Consider the following 18,913-nt stretch of genomic DNA (forward strand, 5'->3'; position numbering starts at 1 on the left):
TAGTGCCATCGTTGCTCCGACAAACAAAACAAACAGTCACAAGCACAAGACGATCGCAGACAGACACTTAACTACAATAAAACACACTGAGCTACACTAAGCGGGTCGACTGGGTCCAAAGTGGTTGGTGCATTCTGTTACTGGCGAGGGTCAAACTAGACTGAACGGTTAAAACGAGGGTCGAACTGAACTGAGAGGTATTCTAAACCACGCTCCTAGAGCGGGGAGACAGACTACAATGACCTACAAACTGGAGGTAGGACCCAAATGCACGACCCATAGACAGGACTGGCAAATAGTGATTTAATATATTAAACATGCAGACAGAGGACAACACGAACTAAGGACGCTGCGTATGCAGGGTAAGCCAGAAAACAAAACATGCAAACTAACACAAAACTCACAGGTAAACTAAAGATCGCTGCAGAGCAGGAAACTAAATTACTATCCTAAAACACAAAACATGTAAACAACAGTATCTAACATAATCAGCAAACAAAAACACAAACCTGGACAGAGCACGATGGCACTGTAACAAGTAATACATAATGTGACGAGTAACGAGTAATAAGTAACAAGTAATGAGTAATGCACCAACAAAGACTGTGCACAAACTGAGACCTTAAATACAAGACAAGACAGGTGAACCCAATCAAACTAATACAGGAAACACAAGACAGGAAACAAGGACACAAAGCCAAAAGGGTGAAACCAGGCTGCCCCTGGTGGCGTGGAAGCCGAGTCACAACACATGTTTTATTTCTCTACCACTTTAGGAAAGACATGGCAGCTTTATTTAGAGAGACAGTTTACAGCATTCAAAACTAAAGGAAAAGAAGAAAGAAATACATAAATCAAGTATAATACTATGATGAAAATAAAATGGCATTAAAAGCAATATTAAGAATACTGAAACAAATTTATATTGTAATGTAGTTCCTGAATACTTAAGGTTACTCAGAGTGCAACAGAAACAGCAAAACAGAAAAGAGTTTTCAGTTCAGAATTAGAAGTGGTTACAGGTGGGGCACATTTGAGTTCATGTGGACTATCTTCAAGGAAATCTGAGATGTATTTAGCCATTCAGAGATAGTCCTCAGTTCTTCTCATTTGTGTATTGCGCTGGGCTATGGGGGTCTTGGGGTGTGTAACTAACTAATTTTAAACTTCTAACTTCAAAAATACCACCATCTTTAGGCACATCTTTCTTTAACTAAAGAAAATTTGATCGCATTTAGTTGTTTGTCAGTGTGACTGACCTAGCTCGGTTGGGCAGTATTTGACAACATAGTTCTTATAGTCCATTTATTCTAAGACCTTTGTCTTGGAATAAATGGATTCCTCTGTTATGCTGCAACCAGCTCATTCAGCTGTTTACATCTGTCTGTTGGCTTCTTCCCTTGTAAGTGAGCTGTCTATCAGTTGCTGATGCACAGTTACAGTTTCAATATGACTCAACAGTTCCCTTCCTGTTTTTCAGAAGCGTGCAGCATCCCTGAGCCCTTTCTCAGCTGGGGCTTTCTGCAGCTCCACATTCTGCAATATCTGATGCTTTTTTTTGCATGATGACCTGCCTACGCACCCATCACAGGCATCAAGGCATATATTTTAATATTCCACTCAAAAGAGAGGACTAAATTTGAGTCACTTGTATAGTAAGACTCATTCCCTAACATTTTATTATAGCCACAGCGCTTCTCTGTCTTGACTGGCCTGGTTTCTCCCTGTTTGGTTTGGATGACAAATGTCATGGTTGTGCCAGGAAGCAGGTGTTGAAATAACTGAAACTGATGCAAAGTAATCGGTAGCATCATATTTTAACGGCCGTTGCTACAGAACTGAAACTGAAAAATGCTTTAATAATGTAGTGACTCAATTTCGGAAACAAACATCTGCGTTTGTGACTGATTCTCTTATCAAAATACCCGAACCTATTTCCATTTGACATCGATAAACCAATTTTCTGCATAGTCGGTTGGTGCTGCCACCTCGCATGATAAAAATCAAGCACTTTTTGCAGAAATCATGGGACGAGAGGCAGTCAAGATTGAAGTCACTGACTTATGTTGCTTTCCTTTTTTCCCAACTGTCCTACACTGTAATTACCAAGGCTGTGTGTTTAGGCACAAACTCGAATATGAATATTTTATTTTATTTCCTAACACTGTAGCTGTCTGATTGAATCTTCCAGTTTTTACTTTAATTGTAATCAGCAGTGTGTAGGGCAAGGAGTGTTCCAAAACAAACAGTGGCTTGAGAACCAGGGTTTGAGAACTGTTACAAACTTACTAACTTGAAGACAGCGACAAGAGAGTGGCTTCGGACGTTATCACGCCATTCAATGGTCGTTATCAGTGGTTATCAGCCCATACGTATAGGCCGGTAGGTGCCCATCTACCTGCTGGCAGCGGTGAATAGGTGCAGTAGGTCGCTGTCATTGATCCCTAAGGTTGATCACGGCTCAGTCAGTAGGCGCGCTGTTGAGCGGTTGTTGTTCAGACTGGAGGATCGAAGTTTTGGATTTTAATTTATTAGCGAGCATAACTTAGCAAGTAGCTAGAGGTATTGTGTTAGCTAACTGTAACCTGAACCCCCCACCCGTTTTACAGCCCTATCCCTAACCACAATAACCTCTAAAGCTGCTTAACATAGCAACTTAGCTAGCTGTTAGCTGTTCGCGAGGAGGCAGAGCAGGTACCTATGAATGCGCTGACAAGTTCTGATCTGCCCATACGTTATGGCTGATAACATCCGAAGCGGGTGGAGAAGACTGGCCTCGGAGATTATTCACTGGAGGCCGAGAAACAAACTAGATATTTATAAGATGCCTGCTCAAATTAGAGACTTGGCCAGACTGGACTACTTAATCCATCTAATAGAAATATTATATATATATGTAGCATAAGAATATATAAAAAATTATATCACCTGTGTGCTCCAAACTGGTTAGGCTGTAGATGAAACAGTAAATAGAACAAGTGAAAACAAGTTCCCACAAAACATGATGCACAAAAAGAGAAAGATACATAAATCATCTTGGAGTCCAGTTATGGCACCAAACAGAGCTACAGGTACAGACGCCGTTCCTGTCCTGACTTGCTCCATTTCTCTAAGCTTCCTCAAGTGAATAAAAATCAATGAAAGTGAGTGTAATGCAGACCCATAGACAAAGGAGCCACTCGTGGCCTTGTTTCTTTTTGAAGCGCCTGGTTTAAAATTATTTATTTAATTTTCTAAATTTCTCCCCCTGTTTCTTCAACTGCTGTCAATAAAAATTGTATCTACCTTGGAGGAAGACACGATAAGGGAAAGAAAGAAAGATAGAAGCTCAGCTTGTAAGCTAGACTGGAGGGAAAGGTGAGAAAGGATGAAAATAATAGGCCAATGTAGCAACAATTTAATGATCCAAGATTAATTTGTCTAGATCAATAATCAAACTCGGGGCTCCATCGCCTCTTGCAGGTCTGTGGAGTAACTGCGACATCCCCTCAAAAAAAAAGTTGTTTCTGAGCACAGCCAATACGTAAGGGGGTGGCCCAGCTCAGAAGGATAAATTGGTCTCTAGTCAACTTTTCCTGGAACTGAAAAAGCTACCACATTCTGAATTTTCTACCTGGAGATATTTTGCCAGGCCTTTACTTACTTACTTACAGGCTTTATCAGTTCAACGATTCTTAGTCCAGTGGTTTGCACATGGTTGTAAACCTTCTGTATTTATGTTTATAAACAAATCACTTGATTGGACACTTTACAGTATGTTTTTTTCTTAACCAAGAAAAGGGTTATGTGATTATTCTTTCAAGGGCATGTGTTTACATATATTCAGACTATGCTGTCCTTGCTAAAGGTGCGTTTTTAGCTGTACAGCTAGCTTAACAACATACCCTCAGCATACTATCCTCCAAAGAACAGAGAGAGTGTTGTGTTTGGCAGGTTTATTGCTGAAGATATTTCTTTTCTTTTTTGTAAAACTGTAAACAACACAAAATACATTGAAATAAATGTATGTAAACAGTGTACACAACAACTGCATATGCACTATCCAAACAACAACCAAAAGTGCAACTGTCACATTGCAGGAAACATCAGAACAACACTGCGTACATTTTCCACATACTGTAGTTCTCCAGTTACATAAATTGTCTTACAAGCATATTAATACACATGCAAAAAACGTTGTAACTTATGAATGAAGCCGTTTCATGGGTTTTGAAGGAAGGATTGCTAAGATTGTCATGCTGACAACTTCTTGTTAACATGTGCAGCTGAAACACTTCCTGTTCTGCCACTTCCTGTTCCGGGTCGTAACTACACCTTTACTGTTGCCCCTGCATGTACTGTACAGTACCACCATTGGGCAGTAACAAAACTTTACCGGTTCCATGACACAGATTGATTATAAATAAATATTGACTTAATTTTTGACCCAAAGGAAAGGAAGTGTTTCCTTTCATAATTCAGATTCATGGATACCACATGATTTAGGACTAATCGTTAGTCTTTCTCATTGTCTCAGACTACCAGCGGTTGATGACAGTGGCAGAGAGTCTCACCACACTGCTGTTTCCATTCCAATGGCAGCATGTGTACGTACCTATCCTGCCAGCCTCCCTCCTCCACTTCCTGGATGCACCTGTTCCCTACCTAATGGGCCTACAGTCAAAGGAGGGTACTGATCGCTCTAAACTAGAGCTTCCTCAAGAGGTATTTATCCATCCCATGTATGAGGTTATGCTTGTTAGAAAATAATTAAGTGTATTTACTTTTAAATACTATTTCTTATTGTGTGTTTCTTTTTTTGTTCAATTGTAAAACTTTAAATGTGAAATGTAGAGTCCCCAACAACAAATAATAAAAATTCTTTATTTGGTTAAAAACATATTTAAACCCTTTTTCTTAGTGAACAAGTTCCATTTGAATTGTGTAGCTGCGCACCTACAGTAATTAAAATCATGCAACACACAATTTTTTACCTATAAATTTAAATGAAGGCATCCTTTTCATTTTTTCTCTTCTATTGCCACTTTAACCCCACTGCTCCTCAAATAGCAAGGAATAAACTGGTCAACCAATTAGATCGTATTTAGCCCTGCACTGCATCTGACTGTACATATTTGCATGTTAATGAGAGATAAGACCTTATGAAAGTGAAACATGCAGGCTCGTTGGCCTCCGTCTTTGCTCACATCCCTATGAATCCCGACACCTGTTAATGCTAATTATCTGAGCCAGCTCAGAATGCTGCCGCAGAGCACCCACAGGCCAGTCTGCTTCTGCTCCCCTCCTTTCTCACTGGGGGTCTTCACCCTGCCTGGCAAGATTGAAGAATTTTCCTGTGTTTGTGAAAAATCCTTTGAAGTGCCTGTGACCTAGAATTGAGTTGATGATGAAAAAACCGCTTGCAGCAAAAAGAATAGCTGATGAGAGAGAGGAAACCGTGAAATCTGATTGGTGCGCTAATGCTCCAGTTGTTTGTACCTTTGAAGCCCTAAACTTCAATCTAGGCCAATATCTTTAAACCTATATATTTTGACATTGTTATTACATTTTTCATACTTTTTTCCTACACATACTACACATACTTCATACTTACGCATACTTTCCATACACATAATTATTAATAACTTTTGTATAATTGCTTGAGTTACTCCAACAACACATCAACATATAACCTCACATTTCCCCTTTCAGTTGGGGCTAAACTGCTCACTCACTTACAAGAACATGAATTTTACATAATTAGGTCCATATATATTTGGATGGCTTTTTACACCACTGTAGACTGAAAATATAGTGGAAAAAGAACTACTAAACCTACAAACAGAAACACATGAAGAATGTCTGTGGTCAAAATTTATCTTTTATATATATCCACTACAAATAAATAACAGGGTAATTATGCGGATGCTACCAAACTCATAAGGTCCTATCTCTATCATCTATGTTTGTTTGTCATTCAAGTTTAGCTTTGATTGTTACAGTGATATTGACGGTTTTCCGCCTCCTCACTTTTCTGTTTTGAATTAGAACTTTTCATTTCATTGCTGAATTATTTCCCAATTGCACAAATTTTTGGGATTAGACCTGCATAGATGCAGATCAGAGGTTTTGTTTTAATCCCATATGCAGTTGAGCTAATTCCATTATATCAGATGTAGGTTGATCTCCAACAATGTAGTATTATCAAACGCTGACCTACATTTTTCATACACATACACAATATCTCCAATCCTCAACTGCTTCTGTCCTCAATATGCGTCCTAAAAATATCCTTCATGAAATCATCATTTTTGTTTGTTCTGTCAACTAATTCATTTCATAAAAAACAACTGTCTGGTCCTCATTTCTGCTGGTATAATAATATCTTTCCTGTCACAGGCTAACCTGTGTTTTGTGGACATTGACAACCATTACATCGAGCTTCCCGAGGACTTTCCCCAGTTCCCCAACAAGACAGAGTTCATTCAGGAGCTCAGCGAGGTTCTGCTAAGCTTTGACTTTTCTGCGAAAGCAGGGGCCCTACCACAACCAACCCTAAGCAGTCCTAACACCACGTCCTCCACACCGAACAGCGAACGCAAGACTGCTGCCCTCCAACAGCTAGAGGACGATGGCCGTAACGGCAACTTAGCAGGGGAGGAGCTCACCGTGCTGGGGTTGCTGCAGGGAAATGCCACCCTAGAGAGACTACAGGCACTGACCAAACGCACCAGGGTGACAGTGGCTCACATAGATGCCCTGAGGGCTAGAGTGAATCCTCAAGGTACTGAGGGCCAAGGAGGTCAAACCGCGGCAGCAGCTAAAGATGAAGAGCTAAGAAATGCTAAGCTAAATGTCCAGCTAAGAGAGGTGTTTGCCAGTCGCTTCACCACTATGTTTGCTGACTATGAAGCTTTTGTCATCCAAAGCGCTCCAGACCTAGAGTCGTGGCTCACCAACAGGGAGCAGATGCACAACTTTGACAAGGTGCAGAGAAGGAGCTCCTAATTGTTGATTTGTCTGTTTTTTGCCTCAGGTTATGTAATGTGATAACAAATTTTAAAATGAATTTACTCAATCTACACAATGTCGACAATTGCTGACCTCCTGCTTGTGATTGTCCCTGTTTCAGGCCTCGTTTCTTTCCGATCAGCCGGAGCCCTACTTGCCCTTCCTGTCACACTTCATTGAGACACAAATGTTTGCTACCTTCATTGATAACAAGATCATGTCGCAGTGGGAGGAAAAAGAGCTGCTTCTACATGTCTTTGATACTCGCATTGACAAGACCCGCCTTTACAATGTTCGTGCTCCCAGCCTCCGATCCTCGAACTACCAGAGATGTTCCATTCTTAAGGAGTCTGGTAAGCTCAGTTATGGGATATGTCACAAATATTCTAATGTGGTTCGACCTTAGTGGAATGGAAAATGGCACATCCACAGGGAGAAAAAAACTGTAAGGTATCATGTCTCATCAATCGTTAGCCAAGGAAAGACAAGCATGCGCTCTGCCATACTAACAAAAGCCGCTTTGCATCCAGTCCTATGCCTCCTTCATTTCTTCTTCCTTTCTACTTGTGTGCTATATATTGTCTGGAATCAGCTTTTTTGGCATTAACAACAAAGCACACACACACACATGGACATGGACACTGTACAATTGTGTACAACTAGTGCAGTTTGGGTTTATGCTTGTTAGCCATTAAACTGGTGCTGATTGTGCAGTGAGTGGTAGGAGGTAGGAGGTCACATCCAGAACTTAGTCCTGACCTGTTAGTCCTGACCTTAGTCCTGACCTGTTTGTTCCTGGTTTGAGAAATCAGAAAAGAAGATTTTTTTTTAATTAAAGCAAGTCATGGCAAATATGTTTGATAGTCTGCAAGATTTATTTGCTTTTTGATACTGTCATGACATTTTTTTTTTGATCTGAAGGTCATGTTGTACATTAAGAAAAGGGCTTAAAGCTACAGTAGCCACCAACCTTTATTTGGAAACATACATTCAAGCCAACAAAATATAAAAAATATATTTTCCCAAAAATTAAAATACTAGCTATAATTCCACAATATTAGCCGGCAGATATCTGCCAAGTGCACACACAAATTTAAATCGGCCCTAATGAACATTATATACCCTTGTGTAATATTTTGGAGTTTTATAAATTCCAACCAAAACTTTGTGTATATTTTCAGATTCACATATTAGACAGATATAAGGAGTTCTACAAGTTCTACAGTTCTTTCATCAACTATCAGTTTAGCAGCTTTGAGTATTACCTTCTTTTGGTAGGAAAGATTAGAGGTCTGCCTAATCACCTCATTAATTGGTGTGTTTGAACCCTGTCATTCCTCTGTGACCCACACTGTTTCACTCTAATAGGCCGAGCAACGTAAAGCTTCAAATGTCGACTGTGAATTCATTTGTGGGTGACAGAAGCTGCTTAAAGGAAAACGTCACCGATTTTCAATGGGGGTTGACCTAAACAATCTTGGGTAGTATTTAAGATTAAAGGGACACTCAAATTCCTCCATATTTTCTATGTAGAGAAATTATCATTTAAAGCACTAGCTGTAGCCTGTGAGCCCAAGGCTAAAAGGCTTTTAGCCTGTTTCAGAGGCTTTTTGCAAAAAAAATAAATGATAATTTAGTTTCCCTTCAGTTAGAATAAGAACGTCCAGCCAGGCTTTCTGTCTAACAAATGAGCAGCTGTTGCAGCATATTATGCTTCATTAGGTTAGAAAAGAGTGTGAACATACACACACACACACACACACACACACACACACACACACACACCTACACAATAGTTTTTGCACTAGCACTAAACACATTGTCTCTCCTTCAGCTCAGACCATAGAGCAGCGTCTGATGAAGATCGATCACACGGCCATTCATCCACACCTGCTTGACATGAAGATTGGTCAGGGCAAATACTTGCAAGGCTTCTTCCCCAAACTGCAGGCCGATGTGCTCAACACTGGGCCAACCAACAAGTAAAACCTGCCTGATAAATCTCCAGATCATGCATCAAGTGGTACTCAACCAGGAGAGGCTGAAAATATTTAGTGAACTTATTACAGTTCTTGATCTGTAGGTGGTCTCACAGGACAGCAACAGCTCAGAGAAGGAAAGATCGCCATCATCAGCAAACAGAGTATCTGACCCTTGATAACGACCTGAAAGAGGTAAAACATCTGTTCATCAACATCTCTAGGCACAACCTAGCTTCTGAATGCCTTGTCCCCTTACTACTTCAATTTTATTTTCTCTTTATTTTTCATGTCATATTTTTTGTTAAATTTACATTAAAATATAAATTTGTTTTTCGTGTTTTTTATATGCATGCTGTTTTTTCCATTCCTCTGTTTTGTTTCTGTCTGCTTTTTTCTGCCCGTGTGCCCTTGACCGTTGGTTGGTTGGTGGGTTGGTCGGTCGTGAGGTAGTGTTGTACCGCTCCTCTTCCTCAGCATGTAGAGGGCTGTCTGGTCCTGCAGAACTCCATGGCATTTTGGGAGTGGGACAATGCGTCCCCTCCACCTGTCAAACCGCCTAAAAAGTCTGCCTCTGCATCCTGCCTGGTACGTGGCGGAACTCCCCGTGTTGTGGACTCCCCTCACCAAAACCCCTCACCTTTTATATACACTATCCATACTCTCAGCTGGGATTCACGACAGCTCTACTAATACTTTTAACATTGTTGTCCCAGACTGCAGAGGTCACCGACCTGCTGAAGAAGCTTCCAGACTTGGAGCGTCTTTTAAGTAAAAGCTTTTAGTGTTGTGTGTGCAGAGTACAGCACAATAACACAATTGTTAGTTGATAGTTTCTGGGTTTGAAAGCATCATGTAGAACTTTGCTGGTTTTCACTCATCTTCTGTTATCGCACCCTTTCCTTCAAATAGGCCTCCTCTTTTAAGGTTTAATGGTATGGAAAGGGAATCCAGTCACTAAGGGAATTTTATCCCTAATCATCCTTCTGTTTATCAAGAGCAAAGTAAGATTAATTGTAAGATTGGTTGTGTGTTACCGAGACGCTGTTAACGCAAAAGATGTCTTCTACAAGCAACAGAACTTGATAGCTTCATCAACTCTTTCATTTAAGCCTGTGTGCGTGTTCTCCCCTAACTGGTTGTGTTTGCTGTTCAGAAGTACATGCAGGAAGCCCGCAGCCTGGGGAAGAACCTGCGCCAGCCCAAACTGTCTGATTTGTCTCCTGCTGTAATAGCCCAGACCAACTGGAAGTTTGTGGAAGGACTGCTCAAGGAGTGTCGCATGAAGGTGATGCTATATGTTCAAAAGTACACATTATTATCCACTGATCTATGCTTTCATCTTTTCATGTCATTCATTCCAGTTAATTGTCACTATGATTTTTGTGTGTTTAGACTAAGCGTATGCTTGTGGAGAAGATGGGCCAAGAGGCAGTGGAGCTGGGACATGGCGAGGCCAACATCACCGGGCTGGAGGAGAACACTCTAATTGCCAGTCTGTGTGACCTGCTTGAGAGGATCTGGAGCCATGGGCTGCAGGTTAAACAGGTGAGTTCACATACACTTAAAACACTTTTATGAATCACTTTATGTTTTGTCTGGTATTTATTGTAAACTGCCTGGTAAAAGTGAAAATAAAGCTTGTTTAAGCTTTATTTTCACTTTCAGTGAATGTATGTGCTGTTGTATGTATTGTATTGTGTATTTTCTGTTATCCTTTCCAGGGGAAGTCGGCTCTGTGGTCCCACCTGTTGCACTACCAGGCTCGAGAGGAAAATGTGGAGCAGCACCAGGCTGAGCCACCAGGTAACTCACGTCTGTAATTGAATACACAGTTTGTCTTGGTCTTTTAACAACACACATTAAATATTTCTCTTTTTAGTGTCTTATGTTCCTGAGAGGAGAAAGTCAGATTGTTCCATATCGTTGCCATCTCTCCATGTGTCTCTCATACAGGACATGAGGTATGTGCTGCTAAAACTAGGACAATATGTATAAAATCACTAAATGAAAAAATCGAACGAACGTTTATGAAAGGAAGTAAATTACCATAATTCATCACTCACACAACGTGATAGATGCAGGTGGGTTTTTATGACCTTCCATCACCTGTTTCTCTATCGTCTGTCTCGTCAGGCACATCCAGAGTATGTCAGAGATCAAGACGGATGTGGGCCGAGCGAGAGCCTGGATCCGTCTGTCCCTGGAAAAGAAGCTGCTCTCTCAGCACCTCAAACAGCTGCTGTCCCAACAAGCCTTAACCAAGTCAGCACGCCAGTGATAAACCCAACCTCGCACACATGCAGATTGACCTATGAGCTTGACCCCACAATTTTCAATTGTCCACCAGTGTAAAATCACTTGATAGCTTCAGCAGCTCTTTTAAACAGTATTGTATAAAATGTGTGATGTTTGAAATTAAAGCGTTTGGCCTGTTCTACAGTATAAACGCTATTAAATGAAGAAATCTTGATTTAAGCTGATGACGATACAGGAACAGAGAACAGGTTTTAAATCAGTTTAACTCAAACAAGTCATGGACAATTTTAAGCAGAGGAATTTTAAATGTAATTTTCAATAAAATATTTATAATAAAAATCAGATGAATGTCTCTGGTTTTAAGGGCCGTTTTAAATACATTTCATACATAAACATAGGGAAACTAGTGAACTTTTTACACAATTTTTACACTGCAGAGACTAACTCTGACTTTAACTCGCTGATGTTGATGAGTGGATAATGTGTTTGGTGATGTCACTTGATGATTTCCTGTATTTGACTAGGACATATCCTCCATGTGTTTACTCACAGAAAGCTGTACAAACGTTACGCTTTCCTACGATGTGAAGAAGAGAAGGAGCAGTTCCTGTTCCACCTGCTCTCCCTTAACGCTGTTGACTACTTCTGCTTCACCAGTGTCTTCACCACAATCAGTGAGTTCTGTCACTGACATGCATCACCCTCCAGCCTCGGCTCACCCAACTTTTTCACGTTACCTTCTTACACAGACTTATAACGCAATGTATAATTCAGCTCAATGAGAGCAAAGAGACCAGCTAAGCTACTTATTCAGATAAATGAGCACGCATTGTACATGGAGACATGGACAAAAGCGTGTGTGTGCTAAATGCACCCACAGGTGATGATTTACTCTGATCTGATTCTTTTCCTCTCTTGTGGCTGTTTGTTTCACTTACAATCTGTGATTTCTTGATTAAATTGACCCAGTTAGTCAAACTTGGTTTTAGGTTTTTTTCTCTCTCTCTCCCTTCTCTTGCTAATATCTTGTTTCTTCCTGCAGTGATCCCATACAGGGTCGTCATTATTCCCATCAAGAAGCTGACCAATGCCATGACCACCTCTAACCCCTGGGTGTGTGTCTCAGGAGAGCTGGGAGACTCAGGCATCATGCAGATCCCCAAGAATGTCCTGGAGATGACCTTCGATGTAAGTAGCGCTGCCTTTGGCCTTTTCCTGTCTAAGCACTTTGACAAAGGAATGTGGTATGCAGGCACTTAACCATCATTTGACACGTCCCTCTTCTACAGTACTCACTGCTAACATCAGGCCGTTTTAAAGAGATCTACAGCCACTTGCCATCAGACTTCTATTGCTGTAGCTTAGTCTGCTTTGTTTGCAGTTGTTTTCTTCTTGGACACCATCTGTATAGTTTGACTTTATTAAATGTCCCTCACATTGTCTGATCAGTCACAGAAACATGAGTATTCACAGGTAATCCTTGTACTAAATTATAAGCACAGGCTGCTAGCTGCTCTTTTAACCCGTTAGTTTATAGTCCATCAGCCTGGTTCAGGCAAATCCTTAAGATATAGAGTCATTGCATTAGACCAGGGGTGGCCAACCCTGGTCCTCGAGAGCCACATTCCTGCTGGTTTTCCAACTCTCCCTGTCCCAGCTAATACTGATTACCACAGCCAGGTATGTTCAGTCAATCAGCAGCTAGCTGACAACACCTTATCAAGGTAATCAGCAGGGAGAGTTTTATACTTTTCACCATGTTGGGTTGTGACTGACCCTGAAACTGTATGAGCAGATAAGAAGTCACATTTTGTCTTCCTAGCAAAAATAGAGTTATTTGAGGGGTGCTCAAGGACTTTGTGCTATTTCTGTGTTCTTTATGTACACATTTCAGGTAAAAAAAAAAACAGGCATGGACCAGGTTTAATTCAACGTGCCTTAAGACTTAATTTTTTATAGCAGAATGTTGAGATGATGATTGAGTAAGTATTTAAATCAGTAACCTCTAAATAAATTTGTCACAGTTTAGAACTATTAATAAACCCCAGTACGACAAATGTTGCATCACCCATCCTCTCACACTGCTTGCCCGTGTAGCTCCATGTTTTTGCTGGTTCACTGTCAGTTACATGAAGAATGATGCTGTTGATTTAGTTCTGTGATTACTGCATTTTTATTGCCTGTCCATTTATTATGTGTGTAACAAAGTGTTTCCATCTCACTCAGTCTGCTTTCAGGCCCCACACGCAAATCTCTGCATTATTCAAGGTTAGATGATGCCCCTGCCGTATTCCCAAGATATCCACGGCCTCTTGTTTGTTGAGGCTGTTATGTCTTTCTAGTACCCACTGTAATCCTACAGTAGAAAACTAAACTAATTTTCTTTAGACAGGATCATATTTTGTCTATCATCTGTTAGATGAAATTAACAGATCAGAACATCGCTTTTAATTCAGTCACAGATTTGGCTCTAAATACTATTAAACAGTAGCAGAAACATTGGCATCATGTATGCTGGGACAGGTACCTTGACAACAATGTTAAAATTTGTTGGAAAGGTATTAAAAATAAGAAAAAACTCTTAAGGACTGTCTGTCAGTGTAAACGCTGGTACTCGTGTTAATGGGAGAACTGTAGTAGTAATTGTGTTGAAGACCAGTATGATTTTGTGGTATAGTGGAAGTACAGTTTGCCCAATATTAATTACTTTCCTCTAACTAGATGCTGGTTCTACCATGTATGCCTATGTTTAGTGTCAGAACCTTGGGAAACTTACCACAGTGCAACTGGGCCATGACAACGCAGGTCTCCTGACTAAATGGCTTGTGGACTGTGTTGTGGTGCGCAACGAGATCACAGGGCACATGTACAGGTGAGGGTTTCTGCTTTCGCTGCTATTTTATTTCTCCTCCCATTCAAATAGATTTTAAACATGGATTTCTTGGTCTGAAAAACTAAACTTATTGTCTTCACTAAAATCTCTCTGAACTAAAACATGAGTTCAGATTAGAATGCTAATGCACTTAGTAGACTAAACTTGATGAAATATGGGAAACTAAGTAACTACATTTTCTCCTGTCCCCTTTAGGTTCCCATGTGGTCGCTGGCTAGGTAAGGGCGTAGATGACGGTAGCCTGGAGAGGGTCCTCTTTGGCGAGCTGGTGGTGGCCACACTGGAGGAGAATTCTGGAAAAGGCTGCTGGACACCCCCTTTTCAACGCTCACCAACCCAGAACAGACGCATCAGCATCACATCGTTGTCTGGAAAAGGAACCAGTCAGTATCTGTCGGGATGGTCGAGCTATGTTCAGATCAGAGGAATAACATTAGGGGTTTTAGCTATAAGCAAAATTTGCATGTATTGAAACATAACATATTAAAAAAAATTTGTTTTAGAAAATTGTTGATTTTGAAATTTCATTCGTTCAGTCTAAAATATTATATATATGTTCATTTTAGATTCTTAGGTCCCCCTGGTCCCTAATGTTCACCAAAACATAAGCAGTTTCAGTGGTAGCTGCAGAAACTGCGTAATATAATACCTGTGCACTGATGATGGCTGTTTTCCTGATTATAGAGCCAACTTCAGCTCAAATCCAAGAGGCCATTGGGGAGGCAGTCAACAACATCGTGAAACACTTCCTCAAGCCAGAGAAAGAGGTTAGTGAGTGGTCTATCGTAATCACTGCTCCTCTCTCACAATCACGGAACAGTCTGTTGTGTAGTGTTAGTTTTACATTATGTGTGTTATGTGTGTGTCCAGAGGGGCAGCCTGACGACTCTGTTGTGTGGAGAGAGTGGCTTGGTGGCTGCCCTCGAACAGTTTTTCTACCACGGCTTCAAGTCTGCCCGGCTCTTCCAAAAGTGTGTGTTCGTGTGGGACTTTGTAGGTGAGTGTGGCACCGCAGTGCCCTCTGCTGCTGTAAAATGGCTATAGATTAACTGGTATAGGTAGGAAGTGCTAAAGAAACTTACCTTAACATTCATTTAATTCTATTTTACCTGAATTTGCACCACATTATGAACGACAATTTAAACAACACATAAGTCACATCTCGGCATGTTCATTTAAGGTAAGGTTTATTTAGGGTAATTTTCAGCAAACAACTCGTTTAGCTGGTCTGTGGTCAGTCTAGTGCTCACTGTTCAAGCCCTAAAAAGCAACACATAGACTTAAAAACAATCAAAGGGACATATTGTTTCTTCTCCCTATACAGAGAAGACCATTGTCTACATAGAGTCAGCTGACCAGATGGGAGATATTCAAGAGACTGCAGCCCATATAGGGGTGACCTGTCAGTCACTCTGTCATTATGTCAATGCAATCAACTCCACCTCCAGGAACATTGGCAAGGATGGCAAGTTTCAGCTGCTGGTTTGTCTTGGAGCCAGGTCAGTGTCAGGACCATAATATCACTGCCTGCCTTTGACAATGGCTGGCTTGGCAGGAAATTTGGTCAAATCCTTGTTTGATTCTGTTGTGTCTCTGACTCTTTTATAGAGACCGTCTGCTGCCCAAGTGGATCCCCCTGCTGGTGGAGTGTCCGGTGAGTCTGCGGATGTACGAGGATGCTGCTCTACTAAGAGACTGCACATCTGTCAACACCCTTATCGGAATCCTGGAGACGCTTCATGAATTCTCCATCACATTAGAGTCCTCGCTGGTAAAAGGCATTAACCTTTAGGCACAGTCCAACAGGCAGCCTCATAATGTACTCCAATCGCTCTTTCAGTACCACTGCTGATTTCACATGCACTGGAAATGACTAACAAACTCTGGAATCTTAAAAAATTACCAAGGAAGGAGGGGAGACGTTACACCTAAAGAGACATTTGGTGACCAAAGCAAAAAAGTATCCACAGTTTGAGATGGAACAAGTCAGAGCTTTGGATCACCTGTAAGCCTGGATGCAGTATTTTGGCCTTACCTGAGGCTCTAAAAGACTTGTCATGGTTACACTTACATCAAAAACAAATCCCATTCCAATATATATCATGCAGACTTTTTTAGACATCACATTACTGACAGAATTTTTTTTTAAGTTTAGTGCAATTTGAAAATCTCACAGCATGTGCAAGCCAATAGGTTCTACTGAAAGTAAATAGCAAGGGACCACACAAGATGATTTCAAGAAAAGTGGCTTGGTTGTTTCCTGGAACAGTTGCTTTCTTTTTTGTGTGTTAGGCATAACAATTCTAAAATACTATTCTGAAACAAATTGGGGGTTTGGTTCTTCAAAAGACACACAATAGACTACACAATAGAATGTAATAGGACTGAACCACACCCACTGCAATAGGCTAGCGACCTGTTTGGGGTGTACCCTGCCTCTTGCCCTAAGCCTGCTGGGATAGGCTCCAACACCCCCGGTGACCCCACACAAGGTTCAGCGCTAGAAGATGGATGGATGGGTGGATGCACAGCACCCGTTTAGACCACACCCCAAATGGTGGGGCCCAAAAGGTTTTAATATACTACTTCATACTGTAAGTAACTAGAGGACAACTTGAATCAATGCATTTAATCTGTCTTCAAGGCCCACTGCCTTTTGCTCGCACTAACCATCTGCTAATTAGCTGGATAATACTAATTTGTTTTGTCTTTCCTGATGATTGAGTAAACCATCATGAGATGCTATCTTCACCCCTGATCCAGGTAAAACAACAGTGGAAGTTAAAAAAAATAAACCCAGCATTGGTCCTTGAGGATCAACGCTTGACTCAGTTTGAAGTATTAAACTGTGGCTTCTTGCAAGATAAATTAATCTAGAGGAAGAGGAAGTTGCAAAAGAGAGATCAAAGATTTAGTAACAACAGCAGACGTTTGCCTTTGTTTTACTTGTTAGCCTAGCGCCACTTTCGTGGCGATTTCTGTGTGAAAATGCCTATGCCTAGTACCTAGTACCTCCCATAATCTAGTTAGTGTTCGCAGTAGCAAACGTGCCGACAGGAGGTGATACCAGGCAGAAAATGAGCGTTCGGCACAATTGTTGGGGACTTATTAACTATATTGGAGTCTTTTACCTAATTGTCATGTAGCCTGTTACTGAAGATTCACCAGCTCTTCAAGCCGTAATTTACTATCTGTTATCTGTTTAAATTTAACATAAAAACAGGTCAGTGATGACATTGAAAGTTGTGTTTGCAGTGAAGGTCAAATAATCCTATAAAAACACTGTCCACACCTACAGAGAAAGTGTAACAAAAGCAGAGCTTCTGCACTGCTTGTCTAGGAAGGATTCAATCAGGTACAGTGTAAAGCATAGATCAGTGTGTGGTTTCACTTGAACATACAGTAAAGCACACAAACATGACAGGTGGGTAAAAGCTAATAATTTTGGTTTTTGGATCTTCTTTATTTTACTCCCTTAAATCCATGCTGCATGACACAGCGGTTGTTTGTTCTGTAAATATTCTCATTAATGCATTTTCACACTTGTATTATATGTAATGTATTTAATGTGTTTTTTTCTAATGGGTTTTAGAGTGAAGAAGTCTTGAGAGAAATCAAAAAGTTGTCACCTTTGCAACCCCACCTTGTGTTTCTATTAACAAGCATGAATGACACATTGTTGTCATGGTCAATTTAAATGTGTTGATTTCTTTTATTTAATATTTAAGTTCATAGTTGAACACAGCACTGGTATTTTAAGTATGATAAATTCTGTGGAATAACTGGAAATATCTGTGTCTGTAAACCACTGTTTCCTCTTGTTGAATGTATCTCTGCTTTTTGTTTCTACCCCTTTTATTCCATCTGTGTTTACTCTGATTCACCTGCAGGACTGCACAGATTCCTCCATCCTCTACTGGATTTGTTACTGTACAAACTGTACAGTGCATAGGATCCAGAGTTGTCCCTAAACTAGCACACATGCTCTACTTACTGAATGTGCTTGTTATGTGGACTTAAAGCGTAGTAAGTGGCAATAACTCCAGAGAGGATCTGGTGAAGCAGGAAATGCAACTTACAGTTTTGATGGTGGAAGCTGTGTGTTATGCTAATGACAACAAAGCCGGCGGACAGTTTGACATCTGTATTGTGCAGACTTATCAGTTCTGATATTTATTATAAATATTTCATTAAAAATGCCCAGTGTGATAGCTATACATATCTGTCTGTGTGACTACTGTACATGTGTCCACAACTTGCATCTCATGAATACACCATTATCCCTCTAGTGTATGAAATGCAACTAAATTGAAATAAATTTCTGCTGCTTAAGGATTCATTTTTATCAGAAACAGCCAGATGTCTACTAGGACATTACCAAGGTTTGTATGCTAAATACAAACTCGGATAAATACGGTAATATATACTAATGAGCCAACGCTTCCTTCAGAGACTGTGTGGCCTCATGTGGTGAAAAATTATTAGAACACTGAGTGGTTCCCAAACTCAAATCCTCCATCCAACCAAGGAGGTTTGAGTATGTGTGCTAAATTAGGCTAGTTGCGGTGTATGAACTGTGCATGCTAACAGAATGTAGGCAATAAGTAATGCAGTTGTCATGTTCATAATTATAATTTTTTTCCATTTACGTCAAACAGCTTTTTGCATTGATTGATGAACTGGTAGGACCTTGATGAGCAAAGGTTAAGGTTATTCTGAATACTTTGGAAAAAAATTGAATAAAGTAAGCTCCATCTTTGCACAGATTCCATCTTCCCTATTCAGTAACAGA

General features: G+C 40.5%; 1 protein-coding gene across 7 annotated transcripts in view; it reads left to right on the top strand.

Moving 5' to 3' along the window:
• LOC114861407 (DENN domain-containing protein 5B-like) overlaps nucleotides 1–18,456 on the top strand; it is a 53,712-nt gene extending 35,256 nt beyond the window's left edge. For 2 of the 7 annotated variants that reach the window (XM_055511419.1, XM_055511420.1), the window contains 20 exons: nucleotides 4,517–4,704; nucleotides 6,379–6,966; nucleotides 7,112–7,343; nucleotides 8,825–8,972; nucleotides 9,074–9,164; nucleotides 9,423–9,557; nucleotides 10,126–10,257; nucleotides 10,365–10,517; nucleotides 10,694–10,775; nucleotides 10,852–10,933; nucleotides 11,106–11,234; nucleotides 11,781–11,902; nucleotides 12,271–12,416; nucleotides 13,455–13,496; nucleotides 13,982–14,100; nucleotides 14,317–14,504; nucleotides 14,806–14,888; nucleotides 14,992–15,118; nucleotides 15,446–15,620; nucleotides 15,730–18,456. In XM_055511419.1, the coding sequence (XP_055367394.1) occupies nucleotides 4,517–4,704; nucleotides 6,379–6,966; nucleotides 7,112–7,343; nucleotides 8,825–8,972; nucleotides 9,074–9,164; nucleotides 9,423–9,557; nucleotides 10,126–10,257; nucleotides 10,365–10,517; nucleotides 10,694–10,775; nucleotides 10,852–10,933; nucleotides 11,106–11,234; nucleotides 11,781–11,902; nucleotides 12,271–12,416; nucleotides 13,455–13,496; nucleotides 13,982–14,100; nucleotides 14,317–14,504; nucleotides 14,806–14,888; nucleotides 14,992–15,118; nucleotides 15,446–15,620; nucleotides 15,730–15,913 (3,146 nt within the window). In that variant the 3' untranslated portion in view covers nucleotides 15,914–18,456. The remainder of the gene's footprint in view (nucleotides 1–4,516; nucleotides 4,705–6,378; nucleotides 6,967–7,111; nucleotides 7,344–8,824; nucleotides 8,973–9,073; nucleotides 9,165–9,422; nucleotides 9,558–10,125; nucleotides 10,258–10,364; nucleotides 10,518–10,693; nucleotides 10,776–10,851; nucleotides 10,934–11,105; nucleotides 11,235–11,780; nucleotides 11,903–12,270; nucleotides 12,417–13,454; nucleotides 13,497–13,981; nucleotides 14,101–14,316; nucleotides 14,505–14,805; nucleotides 14,889–14,991; nucleotides 15,119–15,445; nucleotides 15,621–15,729) is intronic. The other 5 variants (XM_055511421.1, XM_055511422.1, XM_029160561.3 and 2 more) reach the window with 3 other exon arrangements.
• Nucleotides 18,457–18,913: the final 457 nt, after the last annotated feature.

This window comes from Betta splendens, chromosome 9, assembly GCF_900634795.4.
Source record: "Betta splendens chromosome 9, fBetSpl5.4, whole genome shotgun sequence".
In the NCBI taxonomy this organism is placed as follows: Eukaryota; Metazoa; Chordata; class Actinopteri; order Anabantiformes; family Osphronemidae; genus Betta; species Betta splendens.